Source organism: Micropterus dolomieu, linkage group LG10 (genome assembly GCF_021292245.1).
Source record: "Micropterus dolomieu isolate WLL.071019.BEF.003 ecotype Adirondacks linkage group LG10, ASM2129224v1, whole genome shotgun sequence".
Classification (NCBI taxonomy): domain Eukaryota; kingdom Metazoa; phylum Chordata; class Actinopteri; order Centrarchiformes; family Centrarchidae; genus Micropterus; species Micropterus dolomieu.
In genome coordinates, this window is record NC_060159.1 from 2,700,255 (window position 1) to 2,716,889 (window position 16,635).

The 16,635-nt window shown below is 40.2% G+C and overlaps 1 protein-coding gene across 2 annotated transcripts; it reads left to right on the top strand.

Moving 5' to 3' along the window:
* The first annotated feature begins 610 nt into the window (after positions 1-610).
* On the top strand, positions 611-16,355 carry frk (fyn-related Src family tyrosine kinase). 2 transcript variants are annotated; one of them, XM_046061104.1, is made up of 8 exons: positions 611-1,254; positions 4,450-4,571; positions 8,070-8,233; positions 8,362-8,530; positions 8,818-8,976; positions 11,711-11,892; positions 12,480-12,585; positions 13,163-13,287. In XM_046061104.1, exons 1-7 carry the CDS (start codon positions 866-868, stop codon positions 12,555-12,557), a joined length of 1,263 nt encoding a protein of 420 aa, XP_045917060.1. In that variant the 5' UTR covers positions 611-865; the 3' UTR covers positions 12,558-12,585; positions 13,163-13,287. The 2 variants fall into 2 exon arrangements, with proteins under 2 accessions (XP_045917060.1, XP_045917059.1); XM_046061103.1 differs by lacking the exon at positions 12,480-12,585 and adding an exon at positions 13,587-16,355 and having other exon boundaries at positions 619-1,254; positions 13,163-13,328.
* Positions 16,356-16,635: the final 280 nt, after the last annotated feature.

Genomic DNA, 16,635 nt, shown 5'->3' on the forward strand with positions numbered 1-16,635 from the left:
TGTGTCTCACACACACAAGCAGACATTTGTTTATTGTTTTATTATTATGTTCAAATGTTAGTGGTAGACTTGTAGGATTCTCTATGGGCGTCTGAGGTTAAGTCTCAAACACAAGAAGTGCATCTCTGTGTTGCAGAGATAAAAGTTACACCATAGCAGACACATGTAACTAGTTTGAAGCACATTTTGAAAGGGCTGGCTTAAAAGAGCTCCAAGACACAGACAGAAATGTCAAAAATGTTACAAACATCCACGGTCGCCCCTATATGTGCCACTGTATGTAGGTTAAATGTGTGTATGCGCATGTAGGCCTATGTATATGTATGAGTTTAGGGAATATTATATGCTAAAATGTTGTACTTTGCTGTAAATGTGTGGACTCTTAAAGATTAGCCAATGAGATAAAAAAGATTCAAATAAATCAAATCAAATCCATAATGATTTCACAGTTATGAGAAAACATTGAAGAAATATAGCTGATGTGATAGCGGAAAAGTAAGACAGATTTCGTACAACTCCCGAGTCATCAGCTCATGTGTGCTGTCCTCCAATAGGGCCGCTGGAGCGCACAACACGTCACTGAACGTGAGCCGCTCCCCGTTCCTCAACAGGTGCAGGTGATTGGAACACTGGAACACGAACCATGAACACCATGTACAGTTCTGTACAAGGAAACTTCACATTTACGTGGCACCCACTTCCCCCAGGCTGTTGTGTGTGAGACCTTGAGCGCAGTCTGGTCCTGGGATTGTTCAGGACTCTCTTTAATGGAGGGTGGACCATGAGCTCGGAGAGGGGATTCCCTCCAACTATTTCTGTCTTTATTCCCGGCACAGAATGACTAACTGTGATTGACCACCACATCATGGAGATCCGGAATATGTTTTCTTCGTGTTGGGTGCGTGTTTTGGCATGTTTCAAGAAACCCAACCAAACTGAAGTTGATGGGAAGCCTGACACAGTTATTGTAAATCCCGGTGCTGATGATAAAAACGCAGATGGTGACTTTCATTCAAAAAGATCGTTACCGCCGCTTCCAGTGGCGAAACCTGGGGATTATTACATCGCCCTGTATGATTACTCCGCGCGCACTGAGGAGGACCTGAGCTTTAACACAGGGGACACTCTTGAGGCTCTGGATAAAAGCCCTGGTGAATGGTGGTTTGCGAAAGCCCTCACCGGGGTCTCGGCCTCCAAACAGGGATACATCCCGGCTAATTATGTGGCGCCTGTGGAGAGTATCGATGCAGAGCCGTAAGTATAATTCCATCATCATCCTATTTGGTATTGTCTCAGCGACCCCCCTTTTATCAAAACAGATTCTGATCTGTGCTTTTAATGACTTACTGTCTAAGATTGGTTCTTCCAAAAGTGTCAACAGAGTTAAAGGCTGAGATGTGATCCCAGCTCGTGTTTTTCTGTCTTTAGTGCTGAATAATGTCTACGGAGCAAAGTCTTGGAATAAACTAAGTTAATGATTGTCTGTGACCAGGAAATAGCCTTGTAGGTTAATAATTCCTATGAAGGAAAGCCCCGAAACACAAGAACATCCACAGTGTGTTAAAGGGCTTTTCCTGGTCATTTCATGGCCAACTCCATAGGCTGCTCACCATGACATCATTCTTTAATAGTTAAATAGTTTAAAAAAAAAAAAGCTGCTATGTTTTGACTAATAAAGGAGAAGCAACTATTTTCTTCAGTTTCTGCATTGCTTAATTGTTGAAAAAAAGTCATGTCATGTTAAATGCCAGGCCATATTTGTGATTCTTGTCATTCTCAGCCTACTTGGCAACTCAGTGAAACCGGTTTTTACTTCTTTCCTGTTTTGTTGAGGGATAAACATAGTTTCTTTGAGTCTCAGCCTGATTTGTGTCACAGTTTCGCTAAATCACATGACGTGATGCTAGGTAGAGAAGAATTAGTTTCAACATATCATACTGCTCATCAAAGCTCCAGCAGCGTGTTGGAATGTAATACAAGGTACAAGATATGTTAAAAGGTCAGGCCTTTTAATGAGGGATTAAGGGTTGGGGGTTTTAATTTCACCAATAAATGTGGATAAAACTGTCCTTTTGCCAACACATCAGTGTATCATATTTCAATTCTTGTGTTTGATCAGCTCTGATAAGCTTGACCTGATTAAATACCTGTTCAGGATTCTGGACGAAGGTTCTGGTTAAATGCCATATGACTCTGTAGCTGTTATGTTTAAATCAGGGCCAGATGGGGGGGGAAAACAAATGCATATCAATAAAAATTGCTGTAAATACACCAGAGTAAGCCATTTTTCCTCTGTAGTCCCTGGACAAATGTTGTCACTCTAAAAATGTCACACTAAAAAGAGTATTAAAATTACAAAGTTCTTGATCACATATATAAGTATGCGGAGCAATAATTGATGTTAGGGGAAAAAACTTACAGGACACTATAATACTTCAAATATATTAATGTTAATAGAAATATGGACAGAATAAAACACTGTGCTGCATTATTTGACACCAGTTGAAACATGCAAAGCACAAACGCAGGTATCGTCCAAAAGTCTCCCTTAGTATTAACAATAATTAGTCCGGCTCTTAATACTTTCTGACTCTGCCGCCTGTCTGTGGTTCTCTGCCCCAAGCCTATTGGTTCCTACTGTGGTTGCAAATTGAATAAAAAAAATAAAAAAATCAAATCAAAATGACAAGACTAAAGCAGCTATATGGCAGCAGGATGGTGTATGTGGGATAGAGTCAAAGTAAACTACTGTGTGTTTGTGATGGAGCTCTGTGGCTCAGATGAAGAAGACATACAGTGGAAACCCCTTACAGTCATCACGTCTGTCTGGGTCACATTGATCACTGTAGGTGCCTGATTATTGTAACTGAATTTCTTTATTCCTCATACCGATTACCATCCAATTTATATTTTTATATTTATTACATGAATATAAAGTAAAGAAACGGACCGCTTCACCATTAACTGAATTTTACAGTTTCAAAACACAAACCCTTTTCAAATGACTCTACAAATTAAGTGACTGTACGGTGTAATTCAAATATCCTGCCCAGTAAGACAGTACTGTATAAAATATAGCTTACTGTAAATCAAATTATAATTAGGCTATAGCCTAAAACAGTATTGTGCCATTTAGAAATGCATTAAAGTCAGTAGTGCCAAGAGGCCCCTAAGCCACAGCTCAGTGCTGGTTTCAGTGCATATCTACATTTTAAATGGAAATAAACTGCAGCCTATCAATGCCCAACTGGTTGCTTGAAAACTACACGTGTGACAAGACACTTAACCCACGAGATGAGATTTGAGATTGGGTTCACGAGATCCAGATGAGATTTTAACATTATTTTAAAGAAATCTTTAATGCTAAATTAAATGAAAATTTGGAGTATTAAACATTTGATTTCCTGCATTCTGATGAATTTTTCTGCACCAGTTAATGGTGATTTTTTTTTTAAGTTGTATTTTTATTTATGTAAAGAGAAACACAAAATTTATGTGGCAGGTGACTATTCAAAATCTATAGCCTAATTATAATAGAATCGAAGTCAGTGCAACTCTCAGTCATTCTGTGCTTTTTGTCCTGTAGATCAACTTTTCTCATGTGACATCATCCCTGCTGAGTCATGATTCAGTCTCTCCTCTTCTGTGTCTTTGTTTGGGGGAGTCACCTCTTGAAATGTGAACGTGGCACCTTTTCACCTTTTTTTTTATTCAGTTAAAAACTCCTGGACTTGAAGAGCTTCTGTGTTTCAACAGATTTTCTGCTCATGGTCAAAACTTTCTGCACATTCAGAATCCAGGTAGAACCCTGTCAGGGCTCTGAAGTGGAGCGGACCCAGAACAACTCTCATCAGCTGTTGGCTGTAATGTTAAACACTAGCAGGACTAAAGTTACTGTGCGGCTGTGTTAAAACTACAGCACAACATCACTGCGCTGTAATAATGTTGTGCTTTGTTAAATGTCACATAATTATCAAAATAGATATAAAATGTCAGTCCAGTGACTGTTACCTGACAACAGACTTCAAAAAGCGTCAGTTTAACTATATATAGTTAGTCGACTATAGGCAGGACAATTCTGATTCAACTATGTAAATCCTTAGTCGGGGAAAGTCCTAGTGGCTTGACAGCATGCGGAAAAATGTCAGTTGTGTGAGTCTTGCGAGACAGCTTTTTTTTCCTGACGAGAAATATCGTCACAGTTTAATCTTGCGAGATCTCGTTACACCCCTATTGAAAATAAACGTTATCATAAAATAATCAGATTTTTTTTTTTCAGTATAGAATGAATGATAAGCCCAAAAATAAAGCAGCAAAATCAAGTAGTAGTGGATGACTTGACTCAAGCTAATTATTTACACACACACACACACACACACACTGATACACACACAATTCTTGATGGATGGATGCAGAGCTTTCATTTTAATTTTAGATTCTAATTTGCAGATGGTATTTTCCTGACACCAAGAGGCAGGATGCAGAGAAGATGCTGCTGGCAGGAGGGAACCCGAATGGCGCCTTCCTTATCAGAAACTGTGAAAGTCAGAAAGGGGAGCTCTCCCTCTCAGGTAAGCTCCTTATTTGCCATGAAGGAGCAAATTAGCTATAGAGACCAAAACAGTCTTTTGGAGTCAGGCTGTACATTTTTTTTTATTTTTTTTATTTCTGCTGTAAAGTTGGGCATTTTAACATGGAGGTCTTTGGGGATTGACTCACTTTGGAGCCTGCTTCAGGTGGCCCTTTGATGAACAGAAGTGTTAGCTTAATATTTCAGCCCCGGAGGTTGCCACTTGGTTAACACAAATCAAACACTGGGGTGTGTAGGTCATTAATGAAGGCACTGCACAGATTTATGGTTAATGTGATATGGAGGTGTTTAAGGTACAAATCAAGAGAAAGTGATTCAGAGTGGATGTAAGCTGGGGGAAGGGAGAGACCGAGGCTGCTATTCATTGCACTAACTTATGCTTCCTCACGTCCTCCTCCTGTCTCCGGGGGTGGGGGGGGAATGCTGTGTTTAACTCTGAAGTGAAGTGAGTAGATAAGAGGAGAGAGACAGATTTTAAAAGCAGCCACCTTTTCAAGAGTGTCATTAAGTGAAACTCCGTAGCTGTGTGTTCGGGCGTGTTGACTGGTGTAATACGGACACTGGGCTACTTGTCGTCATAGAAACACATTATCAGATTGTGAAGTTTATTGCAGCTTTAGTCCTCCTATCGGCTGCCTTCCCTTCGCCACACGACTCCGCTGTTCACCAGAACGTGTCTCGCGAGTGTTGAGGCTATTATTCGCAACTTGTAACCAATCAGACGGTGCCGTGAGCGGGACATTAAGCAAGACTCCAGCCTGGTGATTACCTAGAGAAAGAGAGAGGCAGCTAGATCAGAGCCAAAGTAGTGCATATTAAAATTAATTTAACCCTGCTGTGAGATGCACCGATTGCATTTTTCCTGGCTGATTCCAATTACCGATTATTTAAAGGTCTGACCTGCTGATTCAGATTCTTTCTTTCTAAGAATTATAACAGACAGCATCCACAAACATCTTTGTAACTTTTCTTAATAGTTTTTATTAGGATCCCCATCAGCACACGCATAAACATTGGCTCTTCTCACTGGGGTCAATAATATGGTCAACATTGATTATTAGATAACATTCACATTTTCACTGTAGGGAACTACAAATAAAACCCAACAAAAAAAATTAGGTCATTTTAAAATATATTCTAATTGAAAATATTTGAAAGAATACATCACTCCAGTGAAGAACCTTCACACCTAAAACATGTTTTAGCATGTAAGTGTGTGTATGTGGCTGTGACAATAGCCAGTTACTGTCTGTGCCGCTGTGTGCATGACGTGACACACTGCGGGTGTAACATTCATTGTGACCGGCAGAAAATTGGATATTTGACGGCACTCAGCCTCGGTCACCGGCCAGGGCCGATTAACCTGTAAAACAGCCTATTCTAGTCCCTATGTGATTGATTAGCGCATCTGTAACTGTAGTGGGTGACTCACTATCCAACAAGCTATTAGAACCTACCATACAAGCTAGGTAATGTTACAGTAGATAACATAGTGGACTCATGGAAAACACATCAGTTTTCATAATTTGTTGTCATGATTATGACTCAGCATCAACTGTATTAAAGAGAAAAAAAATCAGTTTGTCTGATGTTCTAAGTGAATAAAGTAGCCCTGCCACTCTTACTTGAGGTACACAAGTATTGAAGCGGTTCAAACTTTCTCTGCCTCCAGGGAGTTAAAGCGGGGAAAGCAGGCAGTGGACCAAACCATTGTGAGGCCGGGGGAGGGGGGACTCAAATTGTTTCTAAACTTAAAAAGCACTTTAATTGCCCCATTTGCGTTTGTATTGATTTACTACTTACATAGTTATTTTAAGTATATATCATTATATTATTTAATTTGTTTTTAGGGCGGGGTACAACCTTCAGATGAGGGGGGGGGTCCTGACCCCTCTGAGCCCCCCGCGATTTCCACCTATGCGCGATATGAAAATATTTGTGATGTTTTTAAATAACAAATGATTATGAGGTTTTGACGTGTGATAAAACTGCGTCTTAAGTAACTCACGTGGCTTAAAGACTGGTGCTATGGCTCCTCAGCTTTGGCTCCTCTGTCCTTGCACCTCTTCCTCGCAAGCCTCTCTCTCATATCCTCACTGTGAGGCGCTAAGATGCAAGGAAAAGAAGCTGGTGAGAGATGAATAAATTAGAAATGAATGGAACTTCTTCGAACATTAAGGGCCCCTATCTTACACTCATCGCAAAGCGGCGCACAGCACAATTGTCATTGCATTTTCACACCCATTGCCTACATTGTGTTAGTAGCAAATGTACTTACACCTCTGCGCGCCCAGGGGAGTGTGGGTCTTAAAATGAGGTGTGGTCAGGGGCATTGTTGGCGCATTGCTCTTTTGATGTAGCACAAAGCGATTGTGCCACTGACCAATAAAAACCTGGCCTAAATTCAACAACACAGTATTGTCCTGCTTTTTAAAACGTGCGTGATTCAGAAAGTAAGATGCGCCTGCATAGGTGGGTTCACAACCAGCATACACAGGAAGGGATGCTGGCAGCCAGTCACAGTTGGGTAGTTATTAACGGCAATTTACAACAGTTTGAGAACATTTTACGTGAGTGTGTATAACAGATCTGTTTGTCTGTCACTGTAGTTCAGACACTTAACTGATAAACCACTGAACTGTAGAGTAACATTAGTCTTTGCTCATCTACAGTCATGGCCAAAAGTGTTGGCACCCCTGAAATTTTTCCAGACAATCAAGTATTTCTCACAGAAAAGTTTGCTATTGTGTGTATTGAAACAAAACAAAAAAAAGAAGGGGAAAAAAAGCAAATTGGACATAATTGCACACAAAACTCCAAAAATGGGCTGGTTAATTTTAGTTTAAGTAATAAATTCCTATTAGCTCCTGTGTTTCAAAAAAGTCATAATATGACAAGACTGATGTCATTATTTACTTCATCCAGTCCTGTACTCTGCTGTGCATTACTTTATTGATCTTCTAGAATGATCCCCTTTAGACCGTTTGACAGTTTGGGACTGCATGTTGCATGTGAAACCGAAACCAACTGGAAAACACTCACCACAAATCCACACACATTAACTTCAGCAGCTCACAGTCCCAAACAGAGCTAGTCTGTGCCTCAGGTTTTAGATGTTTATATTGCAAAACTCTACACAATGACACGACTCGTCATGACTGTCTGGACTTTTACGGCGATCGTTGTGGGCGGAGTTGATTCGCGCAGAGTTGAAAAACCTTCTCTCTCGGCGCCCCCTGACATCTCGCGCCCTAGGCAACCGCCTATGTCACCAATGCTTGGGGCTGGCCCTGCGCTATAGATGGTTTAAAAAAGGGCCTTAAACTTGTTAGATAGTCACATGCTGGTTGTGTAAGCAAGACCATAACAGACCTATGTTGGCTTAATTTGATAAAAAACTTCAGTCTACCCTTAGGAAACATTACTTATGCAGTTCTTGACTCTCTGAGTATATCACTGATGCTGACCTGTCTTTCAGTGCTGGACACTGGGAGGGTGAAGCATTACAAGCTGAAAAAACTGGAGAATGGTCACGTCTACGTGTCGAGGACTAGATCCTTTCAAACACTGAAGGAGTTAGTGGAACATTACTCCAAAAACGCAGATGGCCTCTGTGTTCGTCTGAGTGAACCATGTAAAAAGGTAAAACACACTGTACAATGTAAGATGAACTCCAGTATTGACTTGTTTTTAATCCCAAAGTTCACTTTTCATACAGCCTACAGTCACATTGTCCTCTCAGTAAATGGTGTCTCTGCCTGTCTGTGTAGATGGAGGCTCCACAGACTCACGGTCTGTCCTACAACACTGCGGACCACTGGGAGATTGACCGCAACTCCATCAAGCTGCTGAAGAAGCTGGGAGCCGGTCAGTTTGGAGAAGTGTTTGAGGGCCTGTGGAACGAAACCACAGTAGTTGCAGTGAAGACCCTCAAACCTGGTACACCAATGCCTCATTTTCTCTGACTGAAGGTGTTAAATCAGAAACAAACAATTTAAGGTGAAGCAATAAGGTGCATGTTTATTTTAGAAAACCAGGAGTAACCTGTCTGAAAGAGATAATGTTTAAAAAGACCACTCCTGGCTGTCATTAGTTTCTGTAACATTGTAAGTGGCTAGTAGGATTCATTATAGGCGAATTGTCAGAATTTAGTATTAAGTAAAATTCTATGTTAAAAAATTGTAGGAAGGCACCGTTCCTTGTTTAATATACGACCACTCTCGCAGGTACTATGGACCCCGAGGACTTCCTGAGAGAGGCGCAGATCATGAAGAAGCTGCGTCACGCAAAGCTGATCCAGCTGTACGCTGTCTGCACCATGGAGCAGCCCATCTACATCATCACAGAGCTGATGAAGAATGGCAGCCTATTGGAGTACCTCCAGAGTAGGTTGAGCTCACTTTCATTTACGCATGTGATTTATGAGCTACTTGACAGGAGTCCAGTGTTGCTGCTGTTCTTTGAAAACTGGACTGGCCAATATCCGAATTTAAAATCCTCAAATTAGTATTGGTCTTAATGGTTTTACATGGCGGGCCAGAACATTACTTCAGTCAAATTATTTCACTCATGTGCATGTTTAGCTCGGGAGAGTGCGGGACTCCCGTTGAAGGTGTTGTATGATCGATCCCAAAAACCGGTGGACTCTGTTTCTCCCTTGTTAAACAAATTGATTAGCCTATAAGGACACTTTTTCACATGCTCGCAATAATCTGCAGTGTGTGTGCATCCCGGCGTTTGATCCGCATTCATAAACCTGTGTACACTAATCTTCATTTCCCTGAGGAATTTCAGCAGAATCCAATCACACGTTTACTGACGGCTTTCAGAGGTGTGTCAAGTAAGTAAAAGCTCTCAACAAACTCAGCATGAAGCATTTGCTGCAAAACACGGTCTCACACTTTTATTTTGGTGGCGCGATCATTTAAGAGGAAGTGATTATGTGAGTAACTGTTGCTGTCATGACTGAGATCTGTGTCAGCATCAGCCGCTATCAATTTATTTATTTTTTATATTTCTGCTATCAAAGCAAACAGGCCAGAAATATATATACTGGCGGGCCAGTTCTGGCCCGCAGGCCGCCTATTGCCGACCACTGTTTTAGGGCATTTGAAAACTTTTTTTTAAATATTTGACTTGGCTGTAGCCTTGTGGTAAAAGTAACATTTTCACCATTTTTGTTTGTAATGTCATGTAAATAAGTAATGAACACACTGAAATACATTTTTGCTATGATGTCTACCCAAAACTTAACCAATAGAGAACTTCTTGAAATGCTAATGCTCAAATTTTCTTGCTGTGAAACAAATACTGAGAGGATCCGTTCGGTACTTCAAACTGCCTTAATGTCATGTTGCTTATACATCTTGTTCTTGTTTGGCTGAATTTGTCAGTTGTGGTGTTTATTTTTGCTTTAATATTTGATTCTTTATATAAAATCTAATGCTGAAATGATTAGTTGATTAATTGATTTGTCAATTTCGAGAAAATTCATTGTCAACTATTTTGATCATTGATTAATCACCATCATCATTTTCAAGCAAAAATGCCAAACATTCTCTGCTTCCACTTCTCCAATGTGAAGATCTGATGCTTTTCTTTGTGATTTATGATGCAGTTTGCTCTATAACAAGCTTTTTGAAAGCAAAACCATTATGAATTATTTGATGGATGAGCTTGGGGGCAGTGGCAGCGTTTTTAAATGCTATAGATATACAATTTATAGGAAGACTTCAAAGAATTACTCAAAGGCTAGTATTCTGAAAAACCTGTAGTTACTTGTAATGTGAGACAGTGTCACATCCATTTAGAATGATGGTCACTCTGAGGAGAGCTCATGTGGAATTGAAGTCTGCAGCCCTGAGACAGTCTGTTTGGTGACCCACATCAATCATAATCTATCATACACCCCTCCACTGTAACATCTCATGACTAGGACACGTTGTGTCAAAGTCACACAAGTATGAAGAATCACAATCTAGCTTGTAGCTGCTATTACTTTATAAGGGTAGTGAACGTTAAAAACACAACTGTAAAAAGGCGAGTTAGTCAGGTTTCCCACAGTTTAAAGACCCGCACAGGTGTCAGTTATTCTGAAGTTTTAGTTATCTGCTCAGGTTGAATCCGCACACACCCCCATATCCTGAGGAAGCAAAATAAGTGAACAATTTAATGTTAGTGCCTACACACATAGCCCAAGGTAAAGCTGTAGAAAATACCATATAATTGAATAAAATGGTTGATACTGACATGAACACAGAGTAAAAAAGCATTTTACCCTGTTCACATTTCATTTAACTGGAGGCTAAACGATGTGAGGAAAAACTCGTTTTTGCAATTTTTCGGACCCAAATTGCTGTGACGTCATGAAGCTTCTATTGTTCAGTTTTAGTTAAAACTGTTTTAAAGAGGTCTTGATTCAACTGATGGTCATTCAGAGGGATGTACTTTGTGAGCTTTTGAACTGTTTTGCATTATACAGAGAGGTGTTTCTGTTATTTAGCCTACCCTTATAGACATAAATGAGATTTACAAGATAATAGAAACGGTATCAGTATAATTCAATACAGTAGAATGAACATCTCTCCACAAGAGTTTAACAAAATATCAACATTAGATATCTACATATTAATCCCGTTAGATATCTTCAAACCTCTAAATACTAATGTTTTAACAGAAGCATGTGCAAAGTGTTACATTTTACATTCTGGACAGAGAACAGAATGGTGGATAATTAGCTACAGCTGAGTAAATTTGTCACTTCGTGGAATTGTTATAATGCCTCCTTTTTGTATTTATTATTATTATTTTTTTTTTAGCTTGTTAAGACATGAACATGAGTCATTGCCATGTGATTTAGAAGAAAATTTGCAATTTAAAAATGATTCGTTCCACCCTAATTTGATTTGTCCAATTTCCATGTTTGGAGCAAAAGGTAGGAGGAGTCGCCGGCTACTAGCTTCTAGCACAAGCCAAAAGGTTCAAATAAACTAACAATGTGGTATTCAGCACCATATAATGCAAATGTGTTATTTTACTGTTATATTTCTTTCTCTGCAACCCATGATGCCTCAAACATGCTTGGACTGCTACTGATGTGCCTTTCTACTTTGATTCTAGAGGATAAGGGCATTGCGCTGCGTATCTCTGACCAGATTGAGATGGCTGCCCAGGTGGCAGCAGGCATGGCTTTCCTGGAGTTACAGAACTACATCCACAGAGACCTGGCAGCCAGGAACGTCCTGGTGGGCGAGAACAACATCTGCAAGGTGGCTGACTTTGGCCTCGCGCGGGTCTTCATGGTGGGTTTGACATTTAAAGTGGGATTGTACACTGAATGGAGTGTGATGGTCTCAGTAATCACTAAGCTATAAATGTACACTACAGAAATACTTTGGTAAATAAACTTATCATACACTGAAGCTTGGTAGGTGTTGGGCCTGTACTTGCTGAGTGTATTAATAACTTGAAGTGAAACTTAAACGAGCTCACATATTATCACCACTAATAATAAATGCTGCCCTCATTAACTGGCATGCACCGTTTGGTTGACAGTGTCTTCTGGTAACACCTGGACCTGGTGTTCCCAACTAGGCCTGCTCGATAAGAGGAAAATCTGAGATGTGACGACATTGTTCAGTATTGCAATGTTGATATGACTTGTGATAAATTTTGAAGCGTGCGTACTATTTGTCTTTAAAGTCAGGAAGAAGGTTAGAATTGAATATTTGAAATATAAAATCACTATATACACTCAGTAACGTCTCAGTGGAAACAAATCTAACATAGCAAAGAAAATCACATTCCTGACATCAGATCACTGAGTGATGTTTAGAAAAAATGAAAAACTCCTCCTCCTCTCTCTGTGGATGTGGTTCACTGCCTGCAGATAACGTTACCTGGTAGAGGGGAGCGGCTGGTTTGTCTCAGCCAGCAGCTGAGTTTACAACAGTGTGCCAAATTTTGAAGCTACGCTGCAAACTAAGATTAAAAAGGTAGGCCACAGACAGACGGCTTTCGCTTTAGCTCATTTGTAACAATTGGCAATTAGCCGAGCTAGCACGCTGTGGACAGAGCAGATTAAAGTATTGCTTTCTACATGTTTATGCTTGTTGTGTTGTTAAAGTATTGGCTTTTTACTCGCACTTCTGCACTTCTTGCATTAAGGTTCTGTCTCTGGGGCGTGTGGGCGTGTGCATGCGTCTAACAACACTTCGGGCAGGGCAGAGGCTGCAGCGTGATAATAAATACTGCAGTCTTTAGTCACCAAAAAATGGTTTTTTTTCTTATGTAATGTGACAGCGTTAGTTCCTCCTCGGTTTCCTTTTGTTTATTTCATACACTTTAGAACATTCACACACACTTCTCACCCCACATCTACCCCCACTGACAGCAGTGATGTAGACCATAGGTTTGTTTCACTTCAGGTGTTATCACAGATATATTGTGTTTACAACAGTGCTGCCCCGATGTGTCAAATACCCCTGTAAAATCCAGGAAATGAGGATCTTTACACTAAAGCTGACTGACTGAATGTAAAAATCTGTATTGTGTGCCTTGCTTTGTCTCTAGAAAGAGAATGAAAATGTGTATGAAGCCAAAGAAGGAACTAAATTCCCCGTGAAGTGGACCGCTCCAGAAGCCATCCACGACAACAAATTCAGTATCAAATCTGACGTATGGTCCTTTGGAATATTGCTGTATGAGATCATGACATTCGGACAGATGCCTTACCCAAGTAAGAATTTCATCAACATAAGTCATTTAGAAATGATTCCCTGAACTTACAGATAAAAAAAAAAAAAAAAAAAAAAAGGGGGGGGGGGGGGGGGGGGGGGGGGGAGTGGTGTATTCAGAATTTTCTGAAAGGTCAACGCGCAGATGTTCTATGGTTTATGTAGCTATCAAAAGGCTCAAAACCTTCTAGGTTAACATTTAATGCAAAATAATGATCTCCTGCGAGATGAGTTATAATGCCATTCTGTGATTCTTCCAGCCATGACGAACTACCAGGTCGTCCAGAGGGTTCCCCAGGGCTACAGAATGTCGTGCCCCCTCAGCTGCCCCAAAGTCATGTATGACATAATGATAGACTGCTGGAAGGAGAACGAGCAGGACCGGCCCACATTCGAGACCCTGCAGTGGAAGCTGGAGGACTACTTCGACTTGGATATAACCTCCTCCTACGACGACGCCAACCGTTACTAGCACACTGACCAGACTGTGACATGTGCAAAGAAGGGGATACAAATTTTTTTTTTTCCTCTCTCAAATCAAAATCACCCAGACATGAACATACATTGATGTTTTTATGATATAATGTAATTTAAAATTCCAGTCTTTGTGGTCAAATGAAAAATCTTAAAATGTTTGATCTGCAGACTGTGACTGCTACGCTGTGACACAGCACCACAGCAAGAGTTGCGACACTCCTGGTCACGCTTTCTTTGACAACTGACGGCACGTTTAGAAAGGCCGTACCCTTGTTATGCCAGACTACACTACACTTGCCTGGAAAAGGCATCTTTCGGCAGAACTGGTTGTTCTTGCACTCAGCATAGCACACATTTTCTGAGAAGATTTATGAGTCATGTTCACTTGCAGGCTCAGTGTGATTGGCTTTGTGTTTTAGAGCGGGAGACTGAGAGGGTGGCAGGTGCTATCATCACCACTCATTCCTGCGTGTAGCAACCAGAAGTGAAGATAGGTGACTGTTTTTGGCCCCAGCAGCCAGAGGGGCCCAATAAATGAAAGCCCAATAAAATTATTACTTTATTGACAAACTACTACTTCACTCAAGAGTCAAATACACACCCTTTAATTCATAATCACAGTTTCCCTTCAGGCTTTGGTCTTTGTGCCTCTGTAACAACTGCTACAAGAGAGCTACAGAACTTGGTCAGTACAGAGCGCTGCAGGTGTCATAGAGGCATGGGGGGGGGGGACAAATCTATAAGCACAAAAAAATCAATGACCTCATTTGTTTCTTAAAAATGAATTATTTGTGCACATGGACAGGAACATAACACTAAATGTCCTTTTGTTTTTTAGCTGCGTTGGTGAATGATCAACAATGTTCACCAGCTAGTTGGGAACTTTGTTTGGTGTTGGGCAGGCAGTGTTCAGTTGGTTTACCAGAGTAACTCCGTTCACTTCACATGCCATTTTATCCATTGTTTATATAAAAATGTTGATTAAAGCAGCTTTAAGAGATGTCAGAAATAACTTTCAACAGGCAAAGTGCATCATTGAAGTAGATTTTCCATGGGAAGACATCTTTCACTTCACTCTTTTAGCGCATTAACGTTAACAGTAAAGTGTAAAACTGCAGCATTTGGTACTGACGTAAGCTGTTTCTTGATTCCTTTCTTGATTTAATGCACGTTAGTCTTTATTTCAAATGGAGATGCATGGATATATCCGTAAACATTGTTATCTTCAACACTCCTTAAACATATGTTAAATAGTATTATGTAAATGTGTGCACACAAATGAAGTCATTGGAAAGCACGAACGATTATTTAGGTGCAATCTTGAATTTATATTTTGTCCAGGGCCCTGATGCTTTTATCTTCTCTAGGGCCTCAAAGTCATGTAGTCTACCCCTGCAGACCATCAGTAGCCACAAACTTGAACAGGTCTCCTAATCAGACCCCTGACACATTCTTAAGTGGTTGTACCTGGTGGACTGTCTCATCCTCTGATGATTTTGTATGATGATAATTGTATATTAAAACCATGTTAGTGTTTATATGATCATATAGTATTTTAACATAATTATCCTGTATGCATAGCATAATTAAACAACGTATTTATTATGAATTTGGCTTGGTTATTAGGTGTGGTTGGTTATGATGTGGAGATAAACCACAGTTCTGAACCTTGTGTTTTGAATTAAGAACACCAACAACTAGATCAATCGGAAGACACGAGCAAACAGAGTAATGTACAGGATAATAATATTAGATTAGCAAAGCTTTAAGTTCTGTGGGACAAACGGCTGTCACTGGTCAATATAAAGTACAACAATAAATGTTAAGTGGTCGATGATGCAAATATGTGAATATAAACAAACAATAGCATAAAGCTCGCAGCCCGCTGATTTCTATTAAACCTTTCTATGGAACAATTTCCATAGAAAGCTGCCTAATTTAAACGTCATATTTTCACATTAGCTTACAGTCACTGCCTATTCTGACGGCTACTCTGGTGCTCTCGAAGCTGTTACCATTTACTTCCGCTGAATTGATCTCACTCAGTGTTTGTATTAGGATTAAGGGCTTAGTCCATGTCAGCCCTGCTGATGAGAACATTTATAACTTCCAGAAATACTGCTGTATAAGCTGTGCGCTTACCTCTCCTCTTTCTGTCTTTTATGTCACTTGGTCTTTCTCTTTCTCCCCTGTCTTTACCCAAGACTTTGTGTTGGTTTGAGTCTTATCAGTGCTTCAGACCTTTTTCCAATTGTTTTATCCTCCTGTCTCTTTTTGTCACTGATAAACGGGAAGAGATGGCGTTTCCCCCTCTCTCTGCGGAGCCATGTTTCCTGTTTCACTGTCAAATGAAGACAAAATAAATAAAGTAGTAAGTTTTACTTCTTCCTACTCCTTTTTGCACATGTAAATAGAGGTTTTTAAGTACTGGAAAGTCTGGAATTTTACTTTGTTGTTCATGTGTTATTTTTTTGATTTCTCTGATCTTGTTCTTTTTTTCTTTTATTTACATGTTCAAAATAAAAGAAATCAATCAAAGTGAATAAAAGTGATCAACAGTGCAGAATTTCGTCAGGGCTATAAAAATAAAATTGCCATGACTTGATATAAATATACACCGATCAAAAGGGGAAATGCAGATATACAGGGTCATGAGCATCCAAGGCTCACCGATGCAGGTGAGGAGCAAAGCCTGGCCCGCGTGGTCTGATCGAACAGACGAGCTACTGTACGGGAAACTGCAGAAAAAGTTATTGCTGCTTCTGTTAGAAGGGTGTCAAAACACACAGTGCATCCCAGTTTGTTGCATATGGGGATGGGTAGTCGCAGGTG